This window comes from Ruditapes philippinarum, unplaced genomic scaffold (genome assembly GCF_026571515.1).
Source record: "Ruditapes philippinarum isolate M1 unplaced genomic scaffold, ASM2657151v2 ctg5354_1_1_1_1, whole genome shotgun sequence".
NCBI lineage: Eukaryota > Metazoa > Mollusca > Bivalvia > Venerida > Veneridae > Ruditapes > Ruditapes philippinarum.
The window spans coordinates 67,241-84,065 of NW_026852829.1; the positions used below are offsets into that span (position 1 = coordinate 67,241).

General features: G+C 30.8%; 1 protein-coding gene across 1 annotated transcript; it reads right to left on the reverse strand.

Moving 5' to 3' along the window:
- Window positions 1-2,866: 2,866 nt before the first annotated feature.
- Window positions 2,867-11,969, reverse strand: LOC132725550 (microfibril-associated glycoprotein 4-like). The gene is made up of 3 exons (XM_060710689.1): window positions 11,766-11,969; window positions 10,075-10,570; window positions 2,867-3,168 (listed from the first exon to the last, which is right to left on the reverse strand). Exons 1-3 carry the CDS (start codon window positions 11,967-11,969, stop codon window positions 2,867-2,869), a joined length of 1,002 nt encoding a protein of 333 aa, XP_060566672.1.
- Window positions 11,970-16,825: the final 4,856 nt, after the last annotated feature.

Consider the following 16,825-nt stretch of genomic DNA (forward strand, 5'->3'; position numbering starts at 1 on the left):
AACAACAACAACAAAAAAAGAGAGAAAGTATAAAATGATACAGGTATTATCTTACATTCACCTTTCATTTTTCCAAAAACTAAAGAATAAGCATCAAAACAATTCACTTGTAAAAACATAACCCACATATACCTTTACAAGGAAAGAAAAAAATAGTGATACATACAAAGATCATCAAAAACGGTCAAATAAAAATGTAAAGCGGCGTATTTTTCCAAATAGAAAATGTATGCCATATTGTCAGCATGTGTACATACATGCAACTATTTGTTCACATATTTCTCATTATTTTATCATAACACGGGGATGAATTAATCACGTTTGTTTTTAATTATTCCAAAAATATATGAGTTTATAGAGTATGTACGCAATATAAGACTTAGTTCCAATCTTATGTTCTCACACATTTGCTTTAGAAATGTTATCTACTTATCTTGCCAACTGTTAATAAGAAAGTTGTCATCAGAAATAATGTCTTAAAAATAGAAAGATAGTTATGCAATAATCCTTAGGCTAACATTTTTGTTTAAACCTTACGTTTTCCGGTTTTTCGGCGTATCTTTATCACGCTACGTTTAAGAGAATATTTTTGCCCCCAGCATGTTGACCAGGAGTCTATGACATCTAGGCCCCTTGACACCTCGACCCCTTGACACCTCGACCCCTTAGACATCTCGACCCCTGACACTTAAACCCCTAAGACACTTAGACCCCTTAAATATACCTGACATTTCGACCCCTTAATTAATGTCTTGTTATATTAGGAAAGTCTGTGATTTTCTAAAAACAAAAACAAAGTAATGACTAGGTTAGAACATCATTTTCAGCCGTTTATTTTTCATTTATGTATATTATTTACAAAAACAGTAACACAAATAAATATGCATGCTCACACGTTACATTGAAATAACAATACATAAAATACGCAGACACTATCACTCTCTTTATAAACAGGTATGTAATAACTACAATATTAACAATATATGCACTTTTTGAAACTGTATTTTTGTATTTTTTATTGATAATCTTTTTTTCCAATTAAACATTTCTTTGTCTGCTGGATCAACGGAATTGTCATGATCAGGTGTAACTTGATCTGAAGGAGCGTTACTGCAAATACTACAACTGAACTGTATAAAAAAAATACAACGTTTAAACGTTTAGGTGCCATGTAATAATCGATTCTACTGATACCTGCAAAATACAAATGTTTCATCTTATAACGAAATTTAAAAAAAAGAAGTTATGTTTATTGATAGTACATGTATATACCGTTCTATTGAGCGATAATCGGATTAGTATCGGTCAGCGCCGGTGTTAATCCAATTACGTGTCACTGAATAAACACATACATGTATAACCGATAATTTGATTAATAAACAGCACGCGCCGGTGTTTATCCCATCACGTGTCACTGATTAAACATTTACATGTATGACACGGGAGATGTATGATGATAATTTATTAAAGTCATTTTCATTTTTGTGGTCAAAATATCTATGAAAGTGATTAAATGTGTATCAAAACTAAATCCTTATTATTTAATTATTTTTATTGGATACAGTTTAACCGCTGATTCTAATTTTCACCGTTACGAGTTTTAATTGTTTTAGTAGTGAGTTTGTAAATATCTGACAGACCAAGTCAATAAATATATCTTCAACTATATCTTTTACCTAAAAGTACCGATAGTTTTTTATATTTTATTTTGATAAATATGGTGGGGTCAGCTACCGTATATTATTACGCAGTCAATAATTACATTCCCGTAAACTATTACACACAATTCAATATTTCATTTAGTATAAACGTTCATTGCCAATGTAACTTTATTATGTCTTACAAAATAATAAACTGAAGATTACAAATTTTTAGTTTATATTGATACGACATTCGTATGAATTATAGAAAAATGAAACATTACTCACCAGTGTTGCAGGTTCTGTGTTGCACCTTCTCACAAATATCACATGTAACGGCATGTTGTAAAGGACGAACAGTCTCCTTGCACGCAATACACAAAACGGACATTATCATTTAATAAATAATGATTTAATAAATTAATATGATTATGACAAATATATACGCAAAAAGGTCTGTAATAATATTCCTTCAATTCAGGCAATATTAATAGGAAACACGCTTAATGTTAATAGAACTGAAATGTTGTAGAAAATACTCGTTCTTTGTATATCTTCACAAATTTTAGTAAATGATATTATTAAAAAATGTGTGTAAATAATTAGCAAAGGCTTTCTATAACATCAAAGATAATTTGTAACTTGCGATGTTATATATCTAATAAATAATTGTTACTTAATGCGCTAATGACGAAATTATAAATTAGCACCATGACATTAAACCACGGGACTTAAATCCGTAATTAAACAAATGAAAACTGTGATTTGTTTATTAATCACCAAAATTAGATTTTAAAAAATGTAAATTTTGCAACTGAAATTTCAGAAAAACAAATAAATTTAAACAAAATCTTAAAAATTATGAATTATATAAGTCATACAATATTTTCAAAATATATTTACGGTTCTTTTAAAGTCCAGTATTTAAAATAGGGGTCGAAATGTCTTAGTCAGTAGGGGTCGAAAAATCATCTTACAAGGGGTCTAAGAGTCAAGGGGTCTAAGTGTCATTTTAATATCCTAAGGGGTCGAGAAGTCAAGGGGTCTTGATGCCTTACTTGCGTTGACCAGGTGATACCTTTACCACATTCTGTGTTAGAACCGCCCAAATATAACCCATTTAAATTACAAGCATGACAGTCTCTGTACCACCAGGCTCCATTGTAATCAACGGCACACTTTCCGCTACCTGTTTCGTCATTATCATTGTCGAATGTGGAAAATTTTCAGCCGTTATGATTGCTAAAGGAATCCGCACAGTTTCCATTATATCCCGATACTGACAACCTGTATTCGTCACTTTCGCCATTGACTTTAAAGGTGGAATATTCGGCAAAAGCTGATGCGGGTGAAACATTACCATGTTCAAACGTTTCCATTTCTATATAAAGTTCACTACTAATTGTTGTTAATATATTAATGTATTTAAGACCAAGCCAGTACTCGCCTGTTGTGTTCCCAAATCCATCCACGTATTCATCCCAACCTCTATAGAAGTCCACAGATCCATCTTGGCGCCGCTGTATAACTGTTCATCCACCATTGGACATATCACATCACACGTCAATATTTACACCTTCAGACGGTTGAATAACATACACACCGTCTTCGGCATAGCCCATCTCATAAAGGGATAAACAGTCTAAAACGCTTGGTTGGCGATGTTTTTTCTTGAACAATCCATCGGTTGTCTACGAAAGAGAAAAAATCACAAGATTATAATCAAAATGGTTTGGAACCTTCTTACGTTCCTTAAAATTTACAATTACCTTTGTTCAATATTTCCTTTGATAATTTGATATGGACAGTTCTTTTAAGACTTTAAAGAAAAATAAAGGCATTGGTAAACTTTCAGCCTTATATTAAAGATGAAACCTTAAAATATAAATGTAATGTTTCAAAGGAATATTTAATACGTACCTGTAAATATGACGTCAAAACTCTGGTTTTCTTAAGTCCATATACTAAGCCTGTGTTTTGATCAGAGTTTGCAATATCTTCCGTACTTGCAGATTCTTCTACGTCACAAAGGCACGTTTCATTGTGTTTAATATAGAAAAATGCAACGCATTTCTGTTCTTTACAATGAAATTTACAAGTTGAAAAGGATACCCTTTGAGGTATAGTGACAAGTTTATTCCTTTGTGGTATTTCCGTTACATATGACAAATTATACATAACAGTTTCACCATATTTTGTCCAGTCTTTACTAAAACTGAGTCCAATCAGAGTATTAAGAACGATGTTACTCACAATCCAAAATGCCATTATGAAATTTCTTCCAGTGTCAGAACCAATTTAATATTGATGTTAAAAGTTTTGATTTTTCGTATGCTTAAAGAACAACTTGTCTTAAAACATAGAGATGTCTGTAGTGTTATAAGCCAAACTGATCATTAGAATTCAGATGAATTAGTTTAAATAAAAAATGCGTGAGTGTAAACAATGACGTAAAGCTGTTCCAGTTGCGTTACAGTAGCATCATGTGTAGGAGTTCGCCCGATTTTTGTAATTAACATAAATGAAACTAATTTGTTACTTCACTATTTTTTCATTGTCTATGGACTTGGGAGTATTTGAATGATACTGTGATTGATTGATTATTTATCTTTCTTGCTGAACAATCAGGCATTCCGTCCGCCATGAATATAAATGCACTCATAAATAATATCGTCAAAAATTTTATATTATTGTGCGTTATGCAATCAATCAATTTGACAGCAACATCATTTTAGTCCTTCAAAAAAGCCAGTATCAATAATGAGAACTTAAAATATTTATTCTTGACAAGACTTGAAAAATATCATCACAGATAATTGCATAAATACAGACTGAGACTATTCATTATAACGTATTTCTGAACAATAAATGCATGTTGAATCAGTTTTTTGACTTTGATAAACCAATACCATGATTTTCTGTTTTAAAAATGTTTTATTTCATAATGCAATAATCAAAAAGACACATTTAAGGTATTGAACATGAATGATCATTTGCCAATAGATAAATCAGCCTTATGACCATTCATAGGACAAATAATTTTAATGATCAATTATGGGATAAACTTTCCTTGTGATCATCCACAGGAAAAATCCTCCTAATGATCACTCATAGAATAAATTCCTATGGATGATAATTCATAGAATAAACCCTCCTTTGGTTATCGTAGAATGAACCCTCCTTATCCATATCCATGGGATAAACCCTCTTTGAGATTATTCATACGATAAAGATAAATCTTCCTTATGATCATCAAAAGGATAAACTCTTATTATTATCATCTATAGGATGAATCCCCCTTCTGATTAATCATCATTATAATCATACGTAGGATAAATCCTTATCATGATCATATGATCTTTCATCGTATAAACCCTTTTTATTTTCATCCATGCTCCTGTTCGAACCTGAACTGTTACAAAGTCAAACTCATCAAATTCATTTTGGAGTAATCACATAATTGGAGTAAAGATAGGTCTATGTGTATAATATACTATGTAAATGCTGTTTAAAACAATTAAATAAAGATATTATTATGTTGTAATACAGTTAAAACATAATAATTAGTAACATGTACCGCGGTATTCTATGAATTATCATCCATAGGAATTTATTCTATGAGTGATGTATAAGTTTGTATTTCTATGGTGTGGAAATTTATTATTTTCCTGTAAGTGTATTTTATTTAAAAAAAGTTAAAATCAAAAAAGAGAAAAAATGAATCTCTAAAGAACGCCAAAAACGACAATATTGAAAATGTTGTGTAAGGATCTGACCATCTAGTTCTGAAATGTACTTCCAACAGAACTTATACTCGTAATGAAATCCAAGTGGCATTGTGAAATCCTATAGCTTCATATATTGTTGATTTCTGCAAGAAAAAAATTCACTTACCTGATTGACCAAGGAACACTGTAAAGACATTTTGCAATTTTAGCTGGTAGAAGTGTTACACTAACCTTTATGTATAGCAGAAAACTGACTTACTCTTTATATTTCCTGTGTAGCAGACGTCCAATGACAGACAGCCTTGAAATCTGTCACATCATTTTTTTAAAGAAAAATTCTTATTGTTAATATCAATTTAAGGCAAAGTCACTTCAAGAACATTATTGATGTAAAGTTTATGTTTGTTTAAGGTCAAAAATCTTTAAGTATTTACTACATGTTCCTGTTTATTAACGATTTTCATATGCAGATTTTATATCAGAATTCAATATGGCCCTCATGGAAACTTAAGATTTCATATTCTGAAATCCGGCCGTCCGTCCATTGGAGGATTTCCGGATTTCTGGACTTTCATTGGTGGATTTCAAACATCGAACCTTATAAAAGTCTGAATCAAAGTTATCACTTCGGTCTTGACTTCAAGAAGTGTAAATAAATTTTTTAAACCGTCTAAGTTCAAATTGAATAAATATCTTAAAACGTCATCGGTATCCCAACTTGTAAGTTAGTTTGTATTTAAATCCAATATTACTTACTCACTAGACACTGTCGTTGCCGAAAAAATTGTTATAAACTTAGAAACTGTAAAAGAATGGCATTCAATTTTCCCTTCCTGACATACGTTTACAGTTGCCATTTCAGCACCGTTTTTTCTTCAGGTGCATTATAAGAACTTTTTAAAACACCTGTTTACACTTTATAACAAAAAGAAATTCTTTTCAATCATGGGATGTAATGTGCCGTCAGAACAATGTGCCGTCAGAATAAAAGTTTTAAAATAAATCTGTTTTTTTACTTATTACAAATATTATATCAAAATATGCTATTCATGGTGTTCATTGGATATATGTAATGCTGATACTGTTAGGTAAGGACAGGACGTAAGTACTTTTGCTCATTACGAATACAATGCTTGCCTCACTTCCCTACTCTGTGTTGTATATTTAGGCTCTTTTTAAACATATTTGATTCCGAATGTTGGTATCAAATAGTTTACACAGTATAGATATATGTTCCTTTAAAATACAAAGTACAAAGAAGTACAAATCAGTTAAACATATTTTGCCAAGAGAATAGTAAGCAAGAAGCTCTGGACATCTTAGCAACATTGTAAAAAAAGCAATCTGCGGTAATGAAACCAAAATATCATAAATTAGCAGCCAAAGAGAAATTTAAAAGCACATAAATACCCTTTAAGTGATTAAACAGTGTGCAATTTAGAAATACCGACAACGGTCAAGCCCCCTGGAAAAAAAAAAAAAAAAAAATACAAAAAACCAATAATGGCGTTGAAAAATTCATAATCGAAAAAAAATCTTTTTGAGTTGTACGGGACGCGTTTAGGCCCCCCTTTACCCCCCCCGGAAAAAAAAACCCAAAATTTAAAGGAAATAAAATTAAAAAAAGTTTTTTTCGTTAAAAAAAAAAACCTCAATTTTAAAAAAATTTTTATGTGCTTCAGAGGTTTCCGGGGAAAACAAGTTTTTAAATTTGGGCCCAAAAAAATATTAACTTTATCAATTAAAAAAGGGGAAATAAAAATTTTTATTAGGAAAAAAACCCGAATTTCAAAAAAGGAAAATTTAATCCTTATTAGTGCTTTTTCTTTTTTGGTTTTAAAATTCCAAAATTAAAAGCATATAACTACAACCAAAACGGGCTTTTGTTTTTACTACGGGGAAAAGTAATTTTTTTGAAATATTTGCCAAAAAATTTTGAAAAATTTTTTTAAACAAAACGGGGAACTTATAGAAAAAATGTTTTTCCAAATTGATTTGATTCTTTTTTCAAAACGTTAAAAAATTGTTTTTTTTGTAAATTTTTAATTGAAAATTTTATAATTTCCAAATTTCTAACGTTTTTTTTAATTTACCAAATCCTACTTATTCCATCTGTCGATATGCTTAGAATTTGTAACGGTAAGTTTTGCCAAGATGAGCACTAATAGGATCTTGTTTGATTAGAGCCAATTGAAATCACGCTGCCATTTTCCCTTTCTTTTTGAGTTATTACTTACCACGTATTTAACCGTGACAATATGTAAGGTTGCGGTCTACCTAATTTATTTTATTATGTATTTGCAATAATATTTTCGGTGCTTTTCGCGCAATAGTTCTTTTAGCGCTTGCTTGAAATTCGCAAGTTAATTAACTTGTTACAATGTTTCTGTATCTAATAATCTATATTACCGTGATGAATTTAAAGTAAGTCATTAATATTTGAGAATGGTCTTTTGTTTGAATTAACAGGTGTTAGAAAACGATTATATCGATTTTAAAGGTAGAGTTTCTCATTTATGTCACAAAATACTTTGGCCATTTTAGAAGTGTCAATCGAATAATTAACAAAAATTTCATGATCATTTTTTGATAAGTACTGTTTTAAATTTTTAACAAAAAGTTTAAGCAAATATTAGGAAGGGGTGGTGGGCTGGTAGTTTTCACTCCGGATAAACGGCAGTTAGCCACATTAAATTTACAAGAGCTCCGTTCAGCAACCGCATTTAACTGGACGGCTGTCAAGCAATTTCCCAGTACTACTTGCCTCAATATCGCAAGGAACTGATAACTTATGTACATGTTAGAGCAGAGGTACAGTGCGAATGACCATAGAAATGATTTCATGATCAATCACAAGAAAGATGCACGGAAAACGAACCTGGGTCGCACGATATACAGTTCAACGCTTTTCCTTATTGGGCTAACCGGCACTTTCTACGAAAGTTGACACTGGCACATGCTTTATTGAGTTTTATTTGATAATATGATCTCTTTATCTGCTATATTCAATGTAATTTAAAAGCAAACTCCTGGAGGAATACATAGTATAACCGTTATTCAAATTTGCCTTGTTGGTGTTGTTTTTGGATAATTTTAGCTTTAGATGAATTTAAAGAAACTGCTAGGACTGAAATATTCTTCATTCTTCCGAGAATTTTATACCATTTGATCGAGTGTTGGTCAAAATTGTCAGACCATTTTCAAGAATACATGTAATGCGTTTTTATTGTGCAACGCTTTTTACTAAAAGTATGGCGTTTATTAATATAAACGGCTACTTGTATGGTAACTATATTAATTGTTGTACATATTTTAATTAATAATACAATTTATTCATTTTGGTTGAAATTTGGGTTTCCGAAAGGCAAAAAAGATTTGACTTTTGTACAAGTTTTTTGAAAAAATGCATTAATTTAGACATCCCAACTCCTAGATTATCTTGGGGTCTTTTTGCCACTGTTTTGAATAGAAAATTGCCCTTTAATGTATCAATACTGCACAGGATTCTAAATAAAAAAACAGATCCAAGAATACAGGTAAAATATTTTTATAAATTTTAAATTTGTTATAAAAATATCGTTTTGCAGAACAAAAATTTAAAATTTTTTGCGTTTTAATTCACATGACCTTTTTAAAATGTAATTTTCAATGAATGATTTAACAGGACTTTTTGTGTTTAAATTTAAATCACATATATTGCTGATGTTTTTGTACTGGCGAATGCCTCTTGCTTTTATCTTTTGTATTAAAAAATTTAAAAAAACTGCCCATTACAAATAAAATAGAGAAAATTTTTAAAGTCAAAAATTTTTTGGGTCTTTTAAAACAATTTAAGAAGAAAACTTCAAAAATTATAAATTTTTTTAAAAAAAATTTACACGTGCTGTACTGACTTACATGATGAATATCACCTTCCGTCAATTTAGTACTTTACGTTTAATTGTTCCTCGTAAGATTCCAGTTCCTTTTTCTATAATATCATACTTAACTATAAACTACAAAACTAGGGACGTTGTAAGCTAGCTTCCATTACATTCATTTACATTCCTAATATAAATGCTATCACCTAATCAATATAAAAGTCGGTTTTACAGTACACAATGAAACGTTCTATATATTTATATACATATGTGTATATTATTATATATTTTATGCATTTCGAATAAGCAAAGTGTATATCATGTATCAAGGTTATCCATTATCAAAGGCTATCTTTATAAAAAAGGCATTAAAATTTTATCCAGGAGAGCGATCTTGACGCTTTGAGTATCCATTCCATCGTTTCAATAATTAAAAGATTTAGTTAAAAAAAAAATCAAAAAAAAAAAAAATGTTAATATTATGACTTAAAAAAAGGATATGTTTGTTCTGCCACATGGAAAGTTTTAGATAACAAATGTGAAATTTAATGAGACATTTTAAGAAACGTGAAAAAGGACCAAAAACAAACAAACAAAAAAAACTAAATACCAACAACAACAACGTTGAATGGGATTAAGGTATACAAATAAATGTGCCTCAAGAAAAAAAATTTAACAACTGAAGACCCAATTTCTAGTATTCATGAACAACACTTTTAACGACTTATCGTGTGCGGCCCCAACATCTGTACCCAAGTGACTACCTTTGCCAAACTCTGAGCCCGGCACCTCCCAAGTTTTCAAACCACTTTAAATGGGATTATTGACAGTTTGTATACCACCAACCTCCATGGAACATAACGGCACAATTATCACCACCTCTCAAGTCATTATCATTATCGAATGTAGTGAATCTCACACCGTTATGAGCATTTAAACAATCGAAACAGTTTCCGTAAAATCCTGCAACTGTCAACCTATATTTATCAGTTTCGTCATTAACCTTAAATGTGGAATATTCGGCAAAAGCTGATGCGGGTGATACATTATCATGTTCAAACGTTTCCATTTCTATATAAAGTGCACTCCCAATTGTAGTTAATATGTTTATGTACTTAAGACCAAGCCAGTACTCGCCTGTTGTGTTCCCGAAGCCATTTACATATTCATCCCAATTTCTATAAAAGATTTCAGATCCATCCTGACGGCGTTGAATTACTGTCCATCCACCATTTGACATGTCACACCACACCTCAATATCAACACCTTCCTTCGGTTGAATAACATACACACCGTCTTCAGCATAGCCAAGCTCATATAGGGATAAAACAGTCAGAAACGCCTGGTAGACGATGTATTTTCTTGTTTAACTTTTCGGATGTCTGCAAAAGTAAATTATGGTACAAATATTTATCGTCAGTCATTTTCAATTAAGAAAATATATAAACGAGGATGGGTCAACATGTAGTGTTATATGGTTAAAAAAATAACAAACGAGCAGATATTTTACCATTGTCTATTTCAACACAAAAAATCTCCTATTCCAGAAATTCAAAGTTTTATCCATTTAATCCAATTTTAAATGCGTCAACAAGTCCCTTAAAAAAAAACTTTTAAATAATAAAGGTTTTCCAACTTTTAAATCATTTTAACTTTGTGTAATGACCGCAGATGTTTTTCAGTCTTGAAAGGAAAAAATCACAAGTAAAAAAAAGGTTTTTGGGGAGAAACGAAAGGGCGTTACGGAAAAAGGAAATAATTAAGTGCGAGAGCGTTTAATTGCCCGGAAAGTTTTAAACAAAGTATGCAATTTTTTGAACGTTTTTTCATTTTTTTTAAAGACATCTCTTGAAGACGACCTCTAAAAAAAGGCTTTAACAAAAAATTCCCCAAAATAATAGGTAAATAACTTTTTAAATATTGTCAAACGCTTTTCATGCATGAAAAAAAGAATTTTTTTTCACTGGGGAAAACGACGTAAAAGGCGTAAAAAACTTTTGCCCCCCTTTTAGCTACAGTATCAATAGTGCCCCGGTGATCGCAAGGGGCAAATGAAATCTTTTATTGGGCACGCAAGATATATTTGTAAAATATATTAGGGAAAAGGCTCTTAAAACAATGCTGTCCCCTTATGGCTTAAAAATGCAATGTAATGTTTCGATGACCCCCAAGGGTACTTATTTTTCTCAGTAGTTTAAAAATTTTTCCTTGTGTCCACTTTACTTACTCTTGAAAATCAAGTGTTTTTACTTTTTTTTTAAATATAATTCAAATAAGATATAAATTTGATTATTTACCGCAGTTGTTTTTATTTTATTATCATCGTCATTAATCGTTTTCAAAGTGGTATCTAAGAAATTGATCTGATTCTTAAAAGTTATCATTATTTTAAATATGGTGATTTAAAATGCTTTTAGTAACATAATATTGATTGATGTTTAACTTATTTTGTGAATTTTCCATGGCATGACAAATCAATAACATTGCTGTTTTATATAGATTAATACCTACGCAATGAAAAGCTAAACAAAAAGTACCTGCACATATGATGTCAAAACAGTAGTTTCCCTCACTCCATAAACTAGACCTGTGTTTTCATCAGAACTTGCATATTCTACATTATTTGTATATTCTTCTGAGCCACAAAGACATGTTTTATTGCTCTCGATGTAGATAAATGCAGCGTATTTCCATTCCATACAATGGTATTTACACGCTGGAAAGGATATACCTTGCGACATACTAACAAGGCTATTCCTTTTTTGTATCTCATTTATATATGACAACTTTAACATCACTGTTTCGCTGGAATTTGTCCATTCTTCGCCTAATCCAATCTGTGTTTGCAAAATGACAATACAAATAACCCAAATAAGCTTAATGTCATATTGTACCATTTTCTTTTCTTAAAAATATATTTCCTCTTTCTTTCAAATACCTTTTTTGGCTTCATAAAAATGACAATACAAATCCAGAGATGAATTGCAGAATGGTGTAACTAAATGAAACATATTTGTTTATAACATAAGATGTTTATTACTTGTATGATGCATTGAAAATGAATTTTTGTTTTTTCCATCCAAGGTGAGGATATAAATGATTAAAATAAATGAGTGAACTCAGAAAGAAAGGAGAAATTTCTTTCAGCAACACTAAGCGTGCCATTAGATATGAATTTAGATGACTTCATAAATATGTTATTTCTTACTTTTATATTCGTAGTAAAAACTCATTTAATCAGACTACATTGTTTGTTTTAAATTCTTTTGTTACTAGTAATTGTATAAGTAACTTTCAGGGTACTAATGGAAGCAATAGAGGAATTGAAGGTGTATGCGTTTTCATTAAAATTTATTCAATGTTAATATATTTATAACAATATATTCACAAGAGCTTATGATAATTTCTGGATTTTTTTGTTATTTTATTTTAATAACATCAATGATATGTTTATAATATTTTGTATAATTCACCACATGGCTCTTATTTCTATAAGTTGGTATTCAATTATTTGATAACCACACAACTACTATAAGTGATAAACCTGTATATTGATTATTGCTTGTGACTGTAATGTTAGGACTAAAACCATTCTTGATTTAATCCCCGATTAGGCAAGTAACATGTTAAATAACATTATTGGTGATGTGCCATATTAAAAATCGTAAAGTAATACTTTGATATTCCTAGGCAACCAATCAAAGGTTGCAAGTATAATCATTATGGCAAACGTTTGGTAAAATTCTGTTGTGCTTTTGATTTTAATTTTTAAATACTCGGTGAATCGATATTATGATGGTTAAGAATGTAATATAACATGTTCCGCGAGCAGATGGTGCTTGTTAGTTGAATATTACATAGTAGCTAAAGTAAATTACTTGTTTGTTAATGGATGTTTCATATTTTTGTATAATGGATAGAGATGAGACTGTCAGGACCACTTTACACCTAAACTGTACATATAAACTCCTATTTGCACTAACGGGTATACAGAGAAATGCATGTATACAATCCATGACAAAGTTTATAGTATCAAGGATAGGTTTAAGTAGAAAGATGAAGGAAACATTCGTTTGTTGAAGTTCGATATGCGATTGTCGACATTACAAATTCGATGTATGTCAGACAATACAAAAACTTCAATGGACTGTTTTTTTTATTTCATAATGTAGTAAAATGAAATAGTCTTTTAAAGTATTTAACCCCTTCTCTTCTTCCATACATAAGGCAATGTCTTTTCGGTTTTACGGAATGTTATTTCGTATTTACAAATATTATTTCGATTTGATAAAATACATTTTTTTCTACACAGCGACATTTCGCTTTTATTAAGCTCTACTATTCGAATTGACAAAAATGTTTCCTAAGTATGAAATCGTCCTTTTTTCTTAGATTGTGACTGCTGCTGACAGCTTGTTTCACTATTTTACACCAATTTGCAGGTGTAACAATAAAACTGTGCATCGACCATGTACTGTGATTGACAAGTGTCAAGTTGTTTATGTAGTACTACGTTATGTTTTCTCCAATTCAGTTTCTAGTTGGTATCACATCCAAATATTATGAGAGATATTCGTGTTATTATACGAAAATTGAAAACTCATTAATAAAGTTCGTCTTTTGACTGGTATAAAAGGCCTGTATTTTCTGCATGAAAACGCTATTGCACACAAAAGAGATACTGTAATTGAATTTTTGAGGGGAAACGGGTGGCCGTTCATAAACTTACACTGTATCCTGAAGACATGGCACTCTGATACCATTTTTTTCCATTTTGTGACTGAACAAAAACACATTTTGCAAGTCATGTTCTTTTGTTAAATTTATTAACCATATTGGATTACATCTCAACCCAGCCTTGTAGTATTCCAATTTATTATTTGAGCACTTTTTTTAAAATTTGCTTTTTATAATTTATTCATTATTTTGTGTTTGACAGGTGTATTGTGGTGTTTTCCAGAGAGGCCTATCTAGTCGATCAAAACAGAATCACACCATGGTACTTTAATAAATTATGCATATGCTTAAACAATAAATGGATGGTGTTTTAAGGTTATGACGTAATTATAAATGTATTTATTTCTATATACTTTTATTTCTTCCTCTGGGAATACTTTGTAATTAAAATTTATAGTTGAATTGTCAATTGTTCTAATGGAGTGTTTGTTTGGCAATCCTTCCATTCGGAAACATGGTGACTTTGTTAATATTGCATATGTTGTATAACAAGAATGAATACAACAGAGCAAAAATAGAAATTTTCGCTGAAATTGTTGCTCTCTAATCCATAACATTCAATTGCTGCTATCCGAGCTAGCCTGAAATAAAACAAACACTGAATTCCGTTCGATATAAACAGGTAAGTCAAACATGACAACTACTTTGACCAGAGAGAAGCCTTAATATTTACTAAAATTACTTCTTAAAGGATACTCAATCTAACTAAACACTACTGTTACAATCAGAATAAAGGCGTAAAAACGCAGTAATAATTACAAGTACGGTGTCAAACATACCTAAACTAATCAAACATGACAACGAAAAACGTTTGTGCCATTGTCTAACTGACCACACACTTGTGCGAAGTTTCTCTCAACATATCACGTTTTTGAGGTACAGACAAACTAAAGACCATAATAATTTGCATACTCATTTGATTGATTGAGCTTGAAACGACATCTAAACTTTGTTATTCTTATGAACGTATTGCATTACGAAATTAAAACGACCCCTTATTGCATAGTACGTATTCTCATTGAATTCAAATATAAATATTCCAAATATAACTTAAAATCATTTCTAATAAGTTTAACAGTTACGACGCAGTATCAGCTTTTCACAAACAGCTCAGTGTTTTGTTGTCGGATTTTCCTAATTCTTTATGTGCGGATAAAGCAACGATTTGTTTGCCGATAGGAATGATTTCGTTACCATCAATATATCCTGGATTCTATGATTTAATTATATGCTAGGAATATTCAAAAATTGTTATAAATCTACATAGCTTAGTTTCTTTTTTGACATAAACATGTTATATATTCATCCCGACTGAATTAATTTGTGTTTCAAGATTAAGAATAGAAAAATGTACACAATGACAATATTTGCACCCACATGTTCTTTTTCTAAGCTAATATCAATTTTTTCTTTCAGTGAAAAACTTTCTGAAATTTACCTGTTATCTTCTTATGGTTGACATTGTGATTTTTTGACTAAGTTTTTTACTTGGTGTAAGATGGTGTACAGTATGTTTTATTTTACTGATAGAAAGTAAATACAACTTTTTGTAATTACTCAGCTATAATAATAAATGAATCCAAATCTTGTTACATCACCATAGTTTGCATAGGTTTGCATTTTATTTAAAGAACTTAGAAATGCTAGCTTCATTTTGGCTGTCTAACAGAGCGCCATGCTTAAAGTTTTTCTTAATATAGATCTTATTGTAAACGTACATTGCTTTATTTATACACATAGCGCAATTCAGATGTTGTAGTTTGAAATCAATTTTAAATCATGGATTTTTAGCAATACTACGAATTCTGGTCTGTCGTATTGGTCAGCATTTTATATACCATTACCTTCCTCTGTTATTTCTGCTGTTGTTGCATATATTTTCCTAAGAGCAAAGAAGATCAATGTGTCAAAAAGATACAGTGCACTAGGTTCTGAATCTACTAGAACAGGTGTTTTATCGACTATACCCACATGAACATTTGTCATATGTTTTTAAAGTCCTTAAAAAAACTTATCAAAGAGCAACATATATCTTGTTCACCACACGTTTGTTGTAGAATCACTATTTGATACGAGAAATACCGAAATTGCATTTCTGAGCTGAATACCATGTTATATCTTAGTTGATATATCTTTCAAACGTTATAAAACAGCAAAAATAAAATTACTTAAAAGTTAAATTAACTGTAAGATTGTGGTGATTATTGACAATGTTATATTTCAGAACTGTTGTTTGAGCTTCCTCACCATGTGCAAGCCCACAAGTCGTGTGACATCAGAAATGATAATGAGTTGAATGGCGGCACACATAAACAAACTCAAACACATTCATATTGTTTGCACTAAACACGGCTTTAATTCGTTTGAAAATGGTTTTAAATAAAAGAAGAAGCTTGGAAAATATAATTTGGAATCGCTTTGATAATGTGTGCCGACATTCAATTACATATCACTTCTGTTGTCACAGGTCACATGGGATGTCCACCCTGCTCATGCATGGGTCTTTTAAGTGTCCAAATGTTTTATTTCTTCTATTTTAATGCAAAGTAGTCATTGGTTTTGTACTTTAAGAAAGGTTTTAAGTTAGGATGCAATCCAGCTAAATAATGGAACGTAAGTGGTTATACTCATGTTCTCGCTCATGTCAGAAATGATACACAAAGCTGTAATTGACGTCTTTGTCCACCAGAGTTATGCTTGATTGTTGCCATTTGACCATTACAGGGTCGGTGTTACTAAAAGCATTACAACACCAATAACAACAACCATGCTATATGTAAAAGAAGGTTTCCGATTATCAGCTAATTAAAAAAATCAATCTCATTTAAAATCGTTTCTGTTTTCAAACAAACAAGCCAGA